Source organism: Ovis canadensis, chromosome 3, assembly GCF_042477335.2.
Source record: "Ovis canadensis isolate MfBH-ARS-UI-01 breed Bighorn chromosome 3, ARS-UI_OviCan_v2, whole genome shotgun sequence".
Lineage (NCBI taxonomy): Eukaryota > Metazoa > Chordata > Mammalia > Artiodactyla > Bovidae > Ovis > Ovis canadensis.
In genome coordinates this window covers 174,664,219-174,681,785 of record NC_091247.1, presented here as the reverse complement: position 1 = coordinate 174,681,785, position 17,567 = coordinate 174,664,219, and the positions used below count along the sequence as shown (strand labels likewise).

The 17,567-nt window shown below is 38.4% G+C and overlaps 1 protein-coding gene across 1 annotated transcript in view; it reads left to right on the top strand.

Annotated features, from left to right (window-relative positions):
* The window catches only part of ANKS1B (ankyrin repeat and sterile alpha motif domain containing 1B), a 1,178,069-nt gene that overhangs the window by 654,496 nt on the left and 506,006 nt on the right, over positions 1-17,567 (top strand). Inside the window, exons 13-14 of the mRNA XM_069585128.1 lie at positions 8,369-8,958; positions 10,910-10,982. Of these exons, the coding sequence (XP_069441229.1) occupies positions 8,369-8,958; positions 10,910-10,982 (663 nt within the window). The remainder of the gene's footprint in view (positions 1-8,368; positions 8,959-10,909; positions 10,983-17,567) is intronic.

Genomic DNA, 17,567 nt, shown 5'->3' with positions numbered 1-17,567 from the left:
TAACTTTCCTTCCAAGGACTAAGCGTCTTTTAATTTCCTGGCTGTAATCACCATCTGCAGTGATTTTGGAGCCCCCAAAATAAAGTCTGACACTGTTTGCACTGTTTCCCCATCTATTTCCCATGAAGTGATGGGACCAGATGCCATGATCTTACTTTTCTGAATGTTGAGCTTTAAGCCAACTTTTTCACTCTCCTCTTTCACTTTCATCAAGAGGCTTTTTAGTTCCTCTTCACTTTCTGCCATAAGGGTGGTGCCATCCGCATATCTGAGGTTATTTATATTTCTCCTGGAAAACTTTATTCCAGCTTGTGCTTCCTCCAGCCCAGCATTTCTCATGATGTACTCTGCATAGAAGTTAAATAAGTAAGGTGACAATATACAGCCTTGACGTACTCCTTTTCCTATATGGAACCAGTCTGTTGTTCCATGTCCAGTTCTAACTGTTACTTCCTGGCCTGCATATAGGTTTTTCAAGAGGCAGGTCAGGTGGTCTGGTATTCCCATCTCTCTCAGAATTTTCCACAGTTTATTGTGATCCACACAGTCAAAGGCTTTGGCATAGTTAATAAAGCAGAAGTAGATGTTTTTCTGGAACTCTCTTGTTTTTTCCATGATCCAGCAGATGTTGGCAATTTGATCTGTGGTTCCTCTGCCTTTTCTAAAACCAGCTTGAACATCTGGAAGTTCAAGATTCACAAATCGCTGAAGCCTGGCTTGGAGAATTTTGAGCATTACCTTACTAGCGTGCGAGATGAGTGCAATTGTGCAGTAGTTTGAGCAGTCTTTGGCGTTGCCTTTCTTTGGAATTGGAATGAAAGCTGACCTTTTCCAGTCCTGTGGCCACTGCTGAGTTTTCCAAATGTGCTGGCATATTGAGTGCAGCACTTTCACAGCATCATCTTTCAGGATTTGAAATAGCTCAACTGGGATTCCATCACCTCCACTAGCTTTGTTCATAGTGATGCTTTCTAAAGCCCACTTGACTTCACATTCCTGGATGTCTGGCTCTAGGTGAGTGATCACACCATCGTGATTATCTTGGTTGTGAAGATCTTTTTTGTACAGTTCTGCGTATTCTTGCCACCTCTTCTTAATATCTTCTGCTTCTGTTAAGTTCATACCATTTCTGTCCTTTATCAAGCCCATTTTGCATGAAATGTTCCCTTGGTATCTCTAATTTTCTTGAAGAGATCTCTAGTCTTTCCCATTCTGTTCTTTTCCTCTATTTCTTTGCATTGATCACTGAGGAAGGCTTTCTTATCTCTTCTTGCTATTCTTTGGAACTCTGCATTCAGATGCTTATATCTTTCCTTTTCTCCTTTGCTTTTTGCTTCTCTTCTTTTCACAGCTATTTGTAAGGCCTCCCCAGACAGCCATTTTGCTTTTTGCATATCTTTTCCATGGGAATGGTCTTGATCCCTATCTCCTATGGGATGTCATGAACCTCATTCCATAGTTCATCAGGCACTCTATCTGTCAGATCTAGTCCCTTAAATCTATTTCTCACTTCCATAATCATAAGGGATTTGATTTAGGTCATACCCGAATGGTCTAGTGGTTTTCCTTACTTTCTTCAATTTAAGGCTGAATTTGGCAATAAGGAGTTCATGATCTGAGCCACAGTCAGCTCCCAGTTTTGTTTTTGCTGACTGTATAGAGCTTCTCCATCTTTGGCTGCAAAGAATATAATCAATCTGATTTAGGTCTTGACCATCTGGGTATGTCCATGTGTAGAGTCTTCTCTTGTGTTAGAAGAGGGTGTTTGCTATGACCAGTGCATTCTCTTGGCAAAACTCTATTAGCCTTTTCCCTGCTTCATTCCATATATCAAGGTCAAATTTGCCTGTTCTTAAAGATAGCAAACAAGTCACCAGAAGGCATACCATTCATATGCAAACCAACCAATCCAAAACCATACTTTAACCACTTTCTTTATCAGGTTCTCATTCTGGGCCATTACCCACATCCCCCAGTCACAACAAAACCATGTACAAGATAACTAGGGACAGTCTTTATCTCCCAGAGCCTCTTGAAAAGATTTGAACTAACTAATACTAAACCTGTTTGCCTTGTTTTGTCCATTACTTCCAATAGAAACCACAATAAGGCTCTTGTCCACCTTGTCCCTACTCATTTTGCCTCCTAATACTGGTGCTTTCTATGCCCCTTCCACCACCACCCCCACACACCAATATTATGACATACTCCCTCCTCTTGGTATCTATGACTATAGCCATCTGTCTTTTCAGTGGCAATTGTCTTCTGATCTGGTAGGCTTATTATACTTGGGGGGTGGGGAGGAGGAACCTGTAATTTCAAACATCTGGGTAATGTATTATTTTATCATTCAGCAGACTAGCCAGAGCATGATCACATAGAGGCAAGATTCCAAGAGCAGCAAGAGAAGAAGCCCCAGTGCACAAGTACTTTTCAAATCTCTCTTATATCATGCTTTCCGTTGTTCAGCTCACTTCAGTTCAGTCGCTCAGTCATGTCCAACTTTTTGTGACCCCATGGACTGCAGCACGCCAGGCCTGCCTGTCCAACACCAACTCCTGGAGTTTACTCAAACTCATGTCCATTGAGTCGGTGATGCCATCCAAACATCTCATCCTCTGTCATCCTCTTCTCCTCCTGCCCTCAATCTTTCCCAGCATCAGGGTCTTTTCAAATGAGTCAGCTCTTCACATCAGCTGGGCAAAGTATTGGAATTTCAGCTTCAGCATCAGTCCTTCCAGTGAATATTCAGGACTGATTTCCCCCAGGATGGACTGGTTGGATCTCTTTGCAGTCCAAGGGACTCTCAAGAGTCTTCTCCAATACCACAGTTTAAAAGTATCAATTCTTCAGCACCCAGCTTTCTTTATACTCCAACTCTCACATCCATACATGACCACAGAAAAAACCATAGCCTTGACTAGAAGGACCTTTGTTGGTAAAGTAATGTCTCTGCTTTTGAATATGCTGTGTAGGTTGTTCATAACTTTTCTCCCAAGGAGTAAGCATCTTTTAATTTCGTGGCTACAGTCACCATCTGCAGTGATTTTGGAGCCCCCAAAATAGTCTGTCACTTTTTCCACTGTTACCCCATCTATTTGCCATGAGGTGATGAGATCGGATGCCATGATCTTAGCTTTCTGAATATTGAGTTTTAAGCCAACTTTTTCACTCTCCTCTTTCACTTTCATCAAGAGGCTCTTTAGTTCTTCTTTGCTTTCTGCCATAAGGGTGGTGTCATCTGCATATCTGAGGTTATTGATATTTCTCCCGGCAATCTTGAAGCCAGCTTGTGCTTCCTCCAGCCCAGCGTTTCTCATGATGTACTCTGCATATAAGTTAAACAAGCAGGGTGACAATATACAGCCTTGATGTACTCCTTTCCTGATTTGGAACCAGTCTGTTGCTCCATGTCCAGTTCTAACTGTTGCTTCTTGACCTGAATACAGATTGCTCAGAAGGCAGGTAAGGTGGTTTGGTATTCGCATCTCTAAGAATTTTCCACAGTTTTTTGTGATCCACACAGTCAAAGGCTTTGGCATAATCAATAAAGCACAAGTAGATGTTTTTCTGGAACTCTGTTGCTTTTCCTATGATCCAGCAGATGTTGACAATTTGATCTCTGGTTCCTCTGCCTTTTCTAAATCCACCTTGAACATCTGGAAGTTCACAGTTTACATACTGTTGAGGCCTGGCTTGGAGGATTTTGAGTATTGCTTTGCTAGTGTGTGAGGTGAGTGCAGTTGTGCCGCTGACCAGAGCAAAGTACTTGGCCACGCGTAACCTCTAAAATCCTATGGGAGGAATGGATACAGGGAGGGGTGTGGCTAAAGGCTAAAGGAGCCTGTGCACACGGAGGTTGTAACTGCATTCAGTCAACTGAATAGATATCCCAGGAGGTTCCATATCAGCTTCTCACTGTCTTTGATTTGAGAAATTCTTAGGGTTTGGCCACTGAAATAGGTAATATTTGCCTTTTCAGAACTCTTGGCAAGAATGTTATCAACTACCTTAACGGCAAGAACTATTCTTCAAAAGCCTAGGGTTATGAGCTAATAATCAAATTCTCTTTTACTGAGAGAAGGGACTGCTTGTGACTAGAGGACTTGGATATTATAAAGCACTTTGCAGATGTGATTATAGTTATTTTGATCAAATCACAGAAGGGATGGTAACCTAATATTAATATTCAAAGAAAAGTTTAAATAATGTTATGCTCCTAAATATCTCACTATAGTGAATATGATCAGAAACCTCTTGACTGTGATTTACAGGGTTTTTTTTTCCCCCTTCAGTTCAGTTAAGTTCAATCACTCAGTTGTGTCTGACTCTTTGTGACCCCGTGGACTGCAGCATGCCAGGACTCCCTGTCCATCACCAACTCCCAGAGTTTACTCAAACTCATGTCCGTTGAGTCAGTGATGCCATCCAGCCATCTCATCCTCTGTCATCCCCTTCTTCTTCTGCCTTCAATCTTTCCCAGCATCAGGGTCTTTTCAAATGAGTCAGTTCTTAGCATCCAGTGGCCAAAAGAAGTTTCAGCTTCAGCATCAGTCCTTCCAATGAATATTCAGGACTGATTTCCCCCAGGATGGACTGGTTGGATCTCCTTGCAGTCCAAGGGACTCTCAAGAGCCTTCTCCAACAGTTTAAAAGAATCAATTCTTCAGTGCTCAGCTTTGTTTATAGTGCAACTCTCATGTTGATACATGACTACTGGAAAAAATGTAGCTTTAACTAGAAGGACCTTTGTTGGTAAAGTAATGTCTCTGCTTTTTAATATGCTGTCTAGGTTGGTCATAACTTTTCTGCCAAGGGGCAAATATCTTTTAATTTCATGGCTGCAGTCACCATTTGCAGTGATTTTGGAGTCCCCAAAATTAAAGTCTGTCACTGTTTCCCCATCTAGTTGCCATGAAGTGATGACCAGATGCCATGATCTTAGCTTTCTGAATGTTGAGTTTTAAGCCAATTTCACTCTCCTCTTTCACTTTCATCAAGAGGCTCTTTAGTTCTTCACTTTCTGCCATAAGTGTGGTGTCATCTACATATTTGAGGTTATTGATATTTCTCCTGGCAATTTTGATTCCAGCTTGTGCTTCATCCAGCTCAACATTTCTCATGATGTGCTCTGCATATAAGTTATACAAGCGGGTGACAATATACAGCCTTGAAGCACTCTGTTCCCTATTTCAATTTTCCCTCTCATACTTGAACCCTTTAGCCTTCTTCAGCAACTTGCAAAATAAAATTCTAAACTTCTTTATTTCTGAATTTTCCTTCCTTCTGCATTATTTACCCATTATTGTCATCTCATACCAACCTACTTATGGTACAAAGCATTATAGGAGAGCCAAGTATCCCAGCAAGAAAAAGGAGACAATAAATTGGAACAGAATACCATATTTTACTTTCTGTTAGTATTAGCTTACCTCCATGAAGCAGGAAAAAAATCCTTTTCATCCATTTTTTCCAAATTCCAGAAATAGTCATCAACAGGAGAGACATATCACTTCCCACAAAGAGCCTATTTGATTGTCCTTGAACCCTAGACTGTTCATTTATCTTAATAATAAATTTTCCAGGCCAATGGATATGAGTATCCAATAGGCCTTAGTTTGAATCTCAGCTTAACTACTTATTAGCTGGGCACATTTAACAAAGTAAGTTGTCTATGTATTAATTTTGACTTCTAAAAAATGGATGTAATAGGGCATATACTCTAGCCTTAGACAGTTCAAGGCTGCTTTGCCTTACATTCCATGCACTCTTCTCCTCCAGGAAAAATATCTGTTGCAAGAGGAGGGAAAAATTCATGTCCAGTACACTAGAAAGTTTTTATGAGAAGATAAAGTACTTGTGAGAGTACGGGGTGGTACAGATAGTTTCTCTCTCAGATCATTGTCTCATGGATCTCTCATCCTGACCCTTTTTTCTTCTACTCAGCACTGTGTTAGGTCTGGGAAGGTGAGCATGTTTATTTGGGATAGCTAAATAGGAACCTGGGTGAGGTCTGGAGAATATATAAAGCCAGGATCGTACCTGCTTCTATTAGCTCCAAGAGAGACAAAAGCATATGGAGCTGGGGCCAAACTTCAATTAAGAAAGCTGATTTGTCTGTAGCATTCCTTGGGCAAATATCTATTGAGATTTATTGAGGTTGACAATTTGTTTACATATTCCGACCAAATCTCTTTTGATTAGAAAAGCATGGTTGTTATTAATCATTTCATAGAATTGTTATGATGATCACATAAAGGGATATAAATATTACCTCTAATTGTTTTGAAAACAATGGTCATTGTACAAAGGAAGATATTATGATTCAAGAAAATGAGAATGGTCTGGAATGTTTTGAAAAGAATGATCATTGTACAGCTTGTCTGGCTGGAAAATACCCTGTGGAATTGGAATGGTAGCTGCCAGGGGCAGACATCATATTTCAGGACACAAAAGTTGGTGACGAATTTGTAGTGGTTATACCTTCATTTACTGTTACTCGGTTGGTACAGTGTGAAATGCCACATGCTTGTAAGTCCTGAGATTTTTTTTTCTGAAAAGGATACCAAATTGCTATGATTTATTCAGTAATCCTGGATAAATACTTTGGTGTTATGTAGGAACTTGGATGATCCTTTCAGTTTTATTCAGTACTGTTATTTTTTAGAGATCATGTACATCTCAGGTCATCAGCAGTAATGTAGCAGATAGGTGAATTTCTGTTTTAGAGAGGATTGCCAGGTATTATACTCTCACAGGTTCTTAGGAAATTTTGTGGAATGTTTAAGAGTTACTGAAATTAATTTATGGAATATTTTCATGGAGAAGGAAATGGCAACCCACTCCAGTGTTCTTGCCTGGAGAATCCCAGGGACAGGGGAGCCTGGTGGGCTGCCGTCTATGGGGTCGCACAGAGTCGGACATGACTGAAGTGACTTAGCTTCACATGCCTAGTAGCACATGCCTAGTAAATGTTACTTGTCAACTTATAAAAACTTTGGTGTTTTTGGCTTATAATAATAACTAACTTCTTTAAGTTGTGAATCAGCAAGTCAACTTTGAATTTGTTATATTTTATCTACCACATTGGCTATATTTTACTTTTTCAGAAGATTAGGCTTATCAGGTAATTTAACTTTTGATCATGGCAAATATTTAGCTGAATATTAATTAAAGTGACCAGTCAAAAAAGTAGACTGACTCCCTTCGCTAATTTCTTTGGCCAAGTTTTTACACACTATGTCTTTAAAAGACAAATTAGGTCATTAAAAAAAGCATAGTGTATTTTAAATCTCAGGGCTTCCCAAGGGGTGCAGTGGTAAAGAATCCACCTGCCAATGTAGGAAACAAAGGAGACAAGGGTTCGATCTCTGGGTTGGAAAGATCCCCTGGAGGAAAAAATGGCAACCCACTCCAATATTCTTGCCTGGAAAATTCCATGGACAGGGGAGCCTTGCAGGCTACAGTCCATGAGGCCACAAAGAGTTGGATATGACTGAGCACACACACATATTTTAAATCTCAGAGAACATTTATGTTTCATCTTAGAAAAAATTAAAGTAATAAAAATTTAATTCTTCTTTGGTTTCTTTTCTGGATTACATTTTCAAAGATCTGAAGAAATTAAAAAATAACTAATTCTGTTTCATAGAAGAAAGAAAAGGACAGCTTTGTGTTAGTAGTGCAACATCAGTTTGTTGTAAAAGTGTCTCACTTTTTAGTGATATTGCATTGTTTGCCTGTTAAGTATGGATAAATCCTTTTTGTCTAAATCATATAATTTGTGTAGAATTAATCTTAATTTTATATTTGAAGTAACACTTTAGGATTATTACCTTTAAATTATTCTGAATTATACTACTTTTCAAGGTTTTGTTTTTTATTTTATTTGCTGGGAAAAGGGCAAAAGGATGCCATTATATATGATCTTGATTTACCTGCCTGATGTCCTAACTGTACAATGATTCATTTACTGCAGAAGTTTGAACATGGGTGTCCCATTTTAAGAAAACCTAATTTTGTTATCCAATATAAAATATATTCCCTGGGGACAAAGGAGAAGGATGGGCAACTACCCAATTAATAACCAATTCATAACTTGGAAATACACCCTAAGGTATATCAGGAAGATCTGGTATACACACACACACACACACACACACACACACACACACACACACGCATGCACACATTTATTTTACATGGCACTGTAGGGTCATGGGTATTTCATAAATTGAAGATATCACTGTGTAACAATAAATCAACTGTTTGGACATTGCACAGGTTCAAAAGGGTGCTGCTATTGTATTGGGGCTTTCAGAGTCCTTTCCAAATGAACATCCAGACCTTTTGTTTTTCTCTTTTGCAGATGATCTCTCTCAGCAGGAGGACGTTGATCCCCCAAAAGAATATGATCCTGGGCAATTTGCAGGTCTCCTCCATGGATCCTCTCCAGCCTGTGAGTCCCCTGAAAATCCATTTCATCTCTATGGGAAAAGAGATGAACGTGAAGAAGGAAAAGATGAAGTCAGTCTGGCAAATAGTCCTTTGCCTTTCAAGCAAACGCCAATAGAAAATAAATCAGAACCTGTGGTAAAGAAAATTAAACCCAAGGTGGTCAGTAGAACAATTTTTCACAAAAAAAGCAGCCAACTCGAAAACCATACCATTGTTGGCACAAGAACAGCTAGAAGTGGATCCCGGAATGGGGACCAGTGGATTGTGAACACTGGGGGATTTGTGGAGAGAGCGTGTACCCTGGGGAGAATAAGGTCATTACCAAAAGCCCTGATCGACATGCATTTATCCAAAAGTGTCTCTAAATCGGATTCTGATCTCATTGCCTACCCTTCAAATGAGAAAACGTCAAGAGTTAACTGGAGTGAATCTTCACCTGCTGATCACAGCTCTAAAGGGAATTCTGAAAGAACACCATCTTTCACTTCTGAATGGGAAGAAGTAAGATTTGTTCTTCTTGTTATTCTTTACAAAAAGCTTTAGCATCAAGTGAGTTTTGAGGAAGGGATTTTCAGCTTTTTAAGTCTTTCAGAAGAAAAAAAAATTAACACAAATAGATCCAAGTGGAAAGGAAAAGTTCTAGAGGTAATACATGATAATTTCACAGCGAGCATAGAAACAAACACTGTTCCACACATGAGGGGATATCTGTTTTTTTCATAGAAATTGATATCAAACAGAAGTAATAACTAGCTATGAGGTACAAGGAAAATGTTCACATTGTGCCCTACTAAGCATTGCAGCTGACAAATGGAGAAAAATCTTTATATTTTTGTTTGCCTTATATCATTTTGTTAATTGCTAAACTCTGTTAGCTCATCTTCCTTCTTTAAAGTATCTTATAATTTCAGAAGAGCTTCTTATAATCATACTAAACAGAAAGGTCCTGGCCCTTCTCCAAGTACCATACAAAAAACACAAGTTACTTAATATTTCGCTTTACAACTATTGGACATTAAAGAAAAATGTGTGCAGTCCAGTATGACCAATTTAAGCTCTACTTAAAGACAAAGTCTTCAATTTCTTGGAATTACTCAGGAAGTAAGTGCCCTTTTAAGGTTAATAATATATCATCCTTTCTCCAGGGAGAGGGCTGTATCTCAAAGGAATGAAGTCTCTTGCTTTTTCTTGAATTTCTGCAAAGAATGGACCACACTCTTCCTCAGCATTTCATTCTAAAATGTCACATTTTGTCTCTCAAAAGATTGTGCCAGTAGAATTAGGTTTTGAAGCACAATAGGTCACTAGAGTATTCTGAGAAATAGAAATGGTCTGGTATTGACATTCTGAATTGAGCTGTTTGAGAAAATCACTTAATCTCTCTGCATCTGTTTCAGGGTGAACAAAATGGGACATTTAAGTAATGCTCATTGTCATTTCTGAAACCTGCTGTCTCACTAAGGCTGCTAGGATGATGACCTGTTTAAAGCATAAATAGCTAAAGCTGAGGCAGTCATATCTTCCTATGAATTCCATAGTAATAGTCTGATAGTTTACTCAGATCTATCCATTTCTTATATTTATTAACTCTGCGAATAATATAACTTATCTCTTAGAATCAAGTTGTTGCCATTCCTAGATTCTTGTGATTATATGCTACAAATAAGCTTGTGGCTGGTCAGAACTTGGTTCCAGTGGCCACACTTCACTGGTCAGATGAGATGCATGCTCTCAGACCCAAGAGGAAGAATGGCTGAGAGGGTAGACCTTGTCACATGAACTTATCCTCAGCTCCTTCCCTTCTGAGTTTAAAGAATTCACAACGTCTAACTTACTGACCCATGTAGGTCTGAACAAAGTTCATTTTAGGAAATACAAAGAAAAGGCAAGCTGATTTTGAAAGTTTAAGACAAGGAAATAAAATCTGTATTTCTAAAAGCAATGCAAAAGATGTCTGTCTCCCTTTGAATCTTTCTCTGTTGGTCTCTTGATTGGAGTTTTGCAGTGGCAATAGTATCAAGAACATATGCTTCTGGCAGTGGAAAGTCATTTTAAAATGCAGTGCTGTATGCTCAGTGAAATGAGTCAAAAAGAGAGAGATAAATGCTATATGATATCACTTATATATGGAATCTAAAAAATACAACAAACTACTGAATATAGCAAAAATGAAGCCGACTCACAGGTACAGAGAACAAGCTAGTGTTACCAGTGGAGGCCAGAGGGACAATACAGAGGTGAGGAACTAAGAGGTACAAACTATTGGCTAAAAGATAGGGTCAAGGATGTGTTGTGCAACACAGGGAATACAGCCAATATTTTGTAATCACTGTAAAGGGAAATTGCCTTTAAAATTCGTATAAAAAATAAAAATAAATAAAAATTTTAGAAAACAAAAGTGCAACACAAAGCAAATGTAATAATTCATTTTGTATGTTTTTTTTTCACACAGATTGACAAAATAATGAATTCCATAGATGTTGGAATTAACAGTGAACTTCAAGAAATTAATGGTGAGAACACAAGTAAGGAAATCTCTCCTTTATGTTGTAATGAATAAATGTACTCAGGGACTAGTTATAAAATGATAGGAGTCTATAGATAATTCATCTTTTACCATAATAATAATAGCTATTTCCCTCCATTCATGTCAAACAACCATGATCTCTAAACAACATCAACTATATAGATTTAGCAAACTGAGATTTTCTTCCCCATGTGCTATTTTACTGTGCCAGTTAACATTAATGTAGAGTTAAGTATGGGCATACATGCATGCTAAGTTGCTTCAGTTGTGTCCAACTCTTTGTGACCCTATAGACTATAGCCCACTGGGCTCCTCTGTCCATGGGGATTCTCCAGGCAAGAGTAATGGAGTAAGTGATCATTTTTTAAAAAGACTAAATAATTTTCACTGAAACATATTTGTTTTAGTCTTTAAAAACTAAAAAAAAAACAAAAACAAAAACAAAAACAAAAAAAACTACTAAAAATGTACCAAAATCATGTGACTTTGATTAGTGACACAAACATGATATGATGACACGTGTAGCTATCTCTTTCACACACAAATGCTGATAAACATTGAGGACTTTTCCAGTATCCAAAGAGCCAGCCTAGAAATGCATGTTGCCAGATAGTTCTTTCAGACATGATTAAAGAATAATTTCAAGAAAACTGCAGGGAATGTTTGTTTGTTTGTTTGTTTGTTTTGACTGATGTGAAGGTAGAATGTGTTTTCTTATCCTAGTAAATTCTCCGTTACTGAGAATATTCAAGCAGAGACTTAATGCATCTCTGTTGGAAGACAGGTGACATTGAACAGTAATATTATAAAATTCTTCAGATAGTACCATAGAATTGTGAAAATGTTACAAACATGATTATAATGAAAATAAGAGTAAATGTTAGAAAAGCCACTCAGGCAAAATTGCCTTTGAAGGACATTTTAGTAGTCAACAAATCTAGTTTATTTTCACTTAATTCTCCTCTTTCCCCCTCTCAGATTGCCATCCTATCCTTTACTCATGTTTTTCTACAGTGATAATGAAAATGAAAGACTCAATCCCCAAAGCATCATTACTGTTAACAAAGACTGGTTCTGTATGTGCCTTAATTTTCACTTCTTAATTACACACTAATTATGCACTAAGTAATTGACCATAACGTGTGGCATTCCAATTGACCATCAGGCCATTTGTGAATTACAGCTTTACTGGGCAGAAGGTTTTTCCCTGTCGAGACTAGCTAGAACTAAAGTGATAAACAACCCTGTGAAGATGATATTCCATGTCTAATGTGTTGGGGTACTGAGTCTGGTCAGGAAATAACATGGTGAAATAAAAAGTCAGACAGACATGAATTCATATATCAGTCCTGCTGTTTACTAGCTGCTTGATCTTAGGCAACTCACTCAGTTTCCTCATAAAATGAAGATATTAATATAGGATCATTGTAGAAACACGTTCAATGGCATGTGAGTAGAGTCTGACATATGTAGACATGTATTAAGTTTTAGCTCTCCATTGCTCTATCATGAGGGAGATGTTGTGTTAGACACTATGGGCATATGAAGGAAAACACACACCAGCCCTTTTTTTAAGAACTTTATCATGTCAGCTAGTCTCACAGCTTTCATGTTCAATTTGCTGTATTCCTTGAAATTGTGATGTGTCAATTAGAATGCAGGTCATAACAAAGCTGACAGTCAATTGGTACCAGGGAAGAGGAATTACTAAAAGAGACCATAAATTCCAATGTACCCTGGCAAAGAGAAGAGAAAAAATCAAGAATGTATTGATTTAAATGCTCTAAATTATTTTGAAATCTGAATATTCTCTTTTCACTTGACAATGAGGAAAAGATGTGCAATGAAATCAACAGGAGGTAAATTTAGAGTGAACACGGGAAATACTACTTTACCAAATATATGTTATCAGTGCCTGGAATTTTGTTTTGGAAGGTCACTGAGCCAAGCACTATGCCTGGCTTCATCAGAGCTGCATAGTTTTATGGGCATTTATGATTTTTGTTGCTAAAAACCTCAGAAAGTGATTCAGTTCAGTTCAGCCACTCAGTCATGTCCGACTCTTTGCAATCCCATGGACTGCAGCGTTCCAGGCCTCCCTGTCCGTCACCAACTCCTGGAGTTTACTCAAACTCATGTCCTTTGGGGAAGAATAAAACCATAAACAATGGAGATACATTATGGATCAAGAATCAACACTGAATTTTCCAAACTCTTGCCCCTTATGTTTCATTGTTTTTATTTGCCCTCCCCTGACCCCACTTGCATTTCTAATTTCAGGCATTTTCATAAACAAAATATTTATTGAACTGGAAAAGGATTTGGAACTCTTCCATCTCCATTCCTATGAATCAGCTCAAAGTTTGAGCAGTTTCTATGAATCATATAACTAGTTCCACACATAGAAATCAGTTTTCTCTCTCTTTTAAAAAGTTTCCTCAGCACTTACATAGTAGTTAGAAACTGCTGGCAGCCCCAGTTGTCCAGGACTAAGACAGAAATAAAAGTAAATAATATTTACTGACTTTATTTTAGGTCAGTCCCTTAGGTTCTCACTCGGACTAACATTCATGGATGATTTTTACAAACACAGTGTCTGGCTTCCCACCGGAAATCAGACTTAAATGCCAAACACTTTGGCAGTAGGATTCAATTATATTGAATACTTCATTTTACGTAGAACATCCTGTTCGTTGGTAATGCTGTACATGTGATGTGATAGTACATTTTACATCATCATGTACTCCCAGATACAGGATTTTTTCAGAGAGCAGGTTTTGAGGTTCAGATCCCAGTGTCATGTTTTAGTGGTTTTGTGACCTTTGATCTCAATTTCCTCCCCTATAAATTCAGATTTTTAACACCTTCCTTATAAGGTTGTTACAAGGTAAGCAGGTGATCAATAAATATAAATTATTTTACCTTTTTATCCAGATATACATAACTGATCCTTCTACATAGAGTATGTACCACACAGCAAGAAATACTTGGGAAATCTTGCTTTTCTTTTTAACCAGTGAAAATTGTAGTTAAGCTTTAACTATTCATATTCTAAGTTGCTTTCATATGAAGTCTTTCTTGAAGTTTCATTTCTTAACCATTGTCTTTGTATAACAAAGTACTTTCAAGTTAGGAAATTCACCATGTTCACTGGAACCACTTCCGATTGTCACACTTTCCAAGAATCACGTTGATGATCTTCTTGATGAAATTGAGGATCACTTAAGTACAGAAAGAAAGTGAAAGTGAAGTCCCTCAGTCATGTCCGACTCTTTGTGACCGTGGACTGTAGCCCACCAGGCTTTTCTGTCCATGGAATTTTCCAGGCAAGAGTACTGGAGTGGGTTGCCATTTCCTTCTCCAGGTGATCTTCCCAACCCAGGGATCGAACCTGGGTCTCCCATATTGCAAACGCTTTACCATCTGAGCCACCAGGGAGGACCGCTTAAGTAAAGTGGAGACAGCAGCTGGCTCCACCAGACCCGCTTATCTTACGTAACAGCAAATACGTAGTAAAATCAAGTGCCCAGACTTTACCATACAGGGGTGGTAGATAATCTTATAAGCAACCCCCCTATTTCTAAACTGGTTTCTGTACTCTCCTGCTATGCTACTTTAGGTATATGGACTGTATTAAATTGATCTCAGGTACCTGAATGTAAAATTAGTATTTCATTAAAAGGTATTGTTTAAAGCTGGGATTTTTTCCCTCTTATACTTAAGACTGAATTGTATTCAGAGGAATATTCTAGAGTCTTTTAAAACTCTACTTTTGCCAATATATGAATTTCACCTAAATTGTATTTATAAATGAAAGCTATTAAAATGAATGTGTAAAGACTTTTACCATAGACTGCACCATCTACACTGAATACATAAAGCAATTCTGAAGTTATTTGCTAGAGAATACATAGCTCTGAAAGTTGTGTGTGTGTGTGTGTCTGTGTGTGTGTGTGTGTGCATGTGTGCGCAAGCGCGCATGCATAGGCACTCAGTCATGTCCGACTCTTTGTGACCCCATGGACTGTGTGGCCCGCCAGACTCCTCTGTCCGTGGGGATCTCCAGGTGAGAGTCTTAGAGTGGGTTGCCATGCCCTCCTTAAGGGGATCCTCCCAACCCAGGGATCAAACCCAGCTGTCGTGCATTGCAGGCGGATTCTTTACCAACTGAGCCACCAGGGAAGCCTGAAAACAGTAGTTAATGATAATCCACCATCCTGCTTTCTAAGCTTTTGCTTCTCTTCCTCCAGGAGTCTAAGGACCAGGTAACAATGCAGGGTTCCTCATAGCCCTAGAGACCCTCCATGGAGAGTTTCTAGGAATTTAGGAACTCTCTAAGGCAGACTAAAGGGTCTCTTCTCCTGAGCTATGCTTCACCTTCTCTCTGGTCTACTGGAGGGAGAGAGCTCACGTGGCCCTCTCCCCAAAGGGCTTCTATTTCTGAATGGCTGGGGCTGACATCCCCACAGCTTCAGAAGTTGCTCCCTATGATGCTTTAGTTGCTTCCAGGTCCCTGATATTTATTCACATGGCTTAGATCTGCATCCAGAGGGACTTTGCCTCTGATGTAGCTGATAGCTGCCCTCCTGCTGAGATTGTTGATGAGAATATCATTCCTCAAACTGTAGCAGAGCATGTTTGTTTTTTGTTTTTTTGGTTTTTTTTAAATGTATTTAGAATTTCCTAGAGTTCCCCTGTTAGGGAAACGACAAAGAGGAAAGAAGCTGAATTGTATTCCTCTTTTCCTGTGTGCCAGATGCTATGCAACTTACTTTTGTGAACATTTAATTCTCTGAATAAGTCAGTGTGGTATTATACCCATTTTATAGATGAAGAAAGGGTAACTTGTCAAAGTCAGCTCCTTCAAATGTAGTTTGATTTCTTCCTGAAGTTCATATTCCTTTCAATAAAATATGTTACTATAAAGAACAATGGAAGCCAGCCCTTTCGTTCTTTCTCTTTAGTTCAATTCATATGCGTATGCACTATAGAGAGCCAACTGAGGTGTTTAAGTGTAAAACCAACCACTTGCTCTTAGCAAAACCTAACTTGGTATGGAAGACTTTAGCTCAAACCCCAAAGCCCTCCTAAAGCACAAACCACATGGTCATATATTAAAATGAATCACAGACCTGAATATCTCCTACCTCCCAAAAGTGAATGCATTATGCTAATAATGATTTGGGTTTCACTTATTTTCAGAGGAAGAATTTCCTTGCCTCCAGTAATATTCTTTTTTCCATGAACTGTTAAATTGTACATAAAATCCTCTCTGTGAAATGCTGTGCAACAGGCATAATTTATTTTTGATTTTTATTTCTCTTTACAGCACTATTTTTAATAGAGCCAACTGGGGGAAGGTGGGTAGTGGAATACGCTAGCTTACAAGCACACTATTTTGTCTAAATCAAGAGAGAACTTATTTTTATTATTATTTTATATAACACTTCACTGAGTAACTTGTTTTTTTTCCCCAGATAGATTAAATCTAAGAAATTCCTCAATAATAGAATAACCATGTAGCAGTATGAATTAAGTGACCATTAAACTAGCCTGAGTTCACTAATCTCTATCAAGAGATAGTATTTAATCAACCAAGCGATTGTGTCCTTAGCAAAATAGACCCTAAAATTTATTTAACATCTTTTATTCTAAATAGTCATTAAAAACTAAAATAACCTACATAATATAGATTTTGATCACTAGGATATGGCTGAGATTCTTTGAAAGTACAAGTAATATTCATTTGTGAAATTCAGTTTCTCTTGAGTATGAAATAATTGGGTGTTATTCTAAATATTAGGGTGGCCTAATGTTTGCTTACGATGTATCAATAGTTGGAACCTGTACATTGCTTTCCCTTCAACATAATATTTAATCTTCTAGAAGAGTCCTGAAGAGGTGAGCAAGTGCTGTCTTCAACTTATACTGATACCCTTTCCACACCATCTTTCATATATGATCAGTCAACATCTGTTCCCATACATCCCATGATGATAATTTCACTACTTTCAGAGATAATATATTTTCTCACTGGGAAGCTCAAATTGTTAAAAATTCGTTTTTCAAGTCCCTTCTATCCATTTTCCCTTTAAAAATCTTCAGTGAAACAAAGGATGAATGCTGCTGCTGCTCATTGCTCAATGGTGTCCAACTCTGTGACCCCATGGGCGGTAGCCATCCAAGCTCCTCCGACCATGGGATTTTCCTGGCAAGAACACTAGAATGGGCTACCATGCCCTCCTCCAGGGAATCTTCCCAACTCCAGGGATGAATAATGACCCATTACTTCCAATAAATTATGAATATCTTAAGGATAGACTTTCCCAGTGACTCAGCAGTAACAAATCCACCTGCAGTTCAGGAGACATGGAGATGTGGTTTGATCCCTGGATCAGGTAGATGCCCTGGAAAAGGAATGGCAACCCACTACAGTATTCTTGCCTGGGGAACAGAGGAACCTGGTGGGCCACAGTTCATGGGGCCACAAAAAAGAGTCAGACATGTCTAAGCAACTAAATAACAACAACAACAAATCTTAAGGATATAGCTGATATTTTTGATAGACCACACACCTCTTGCA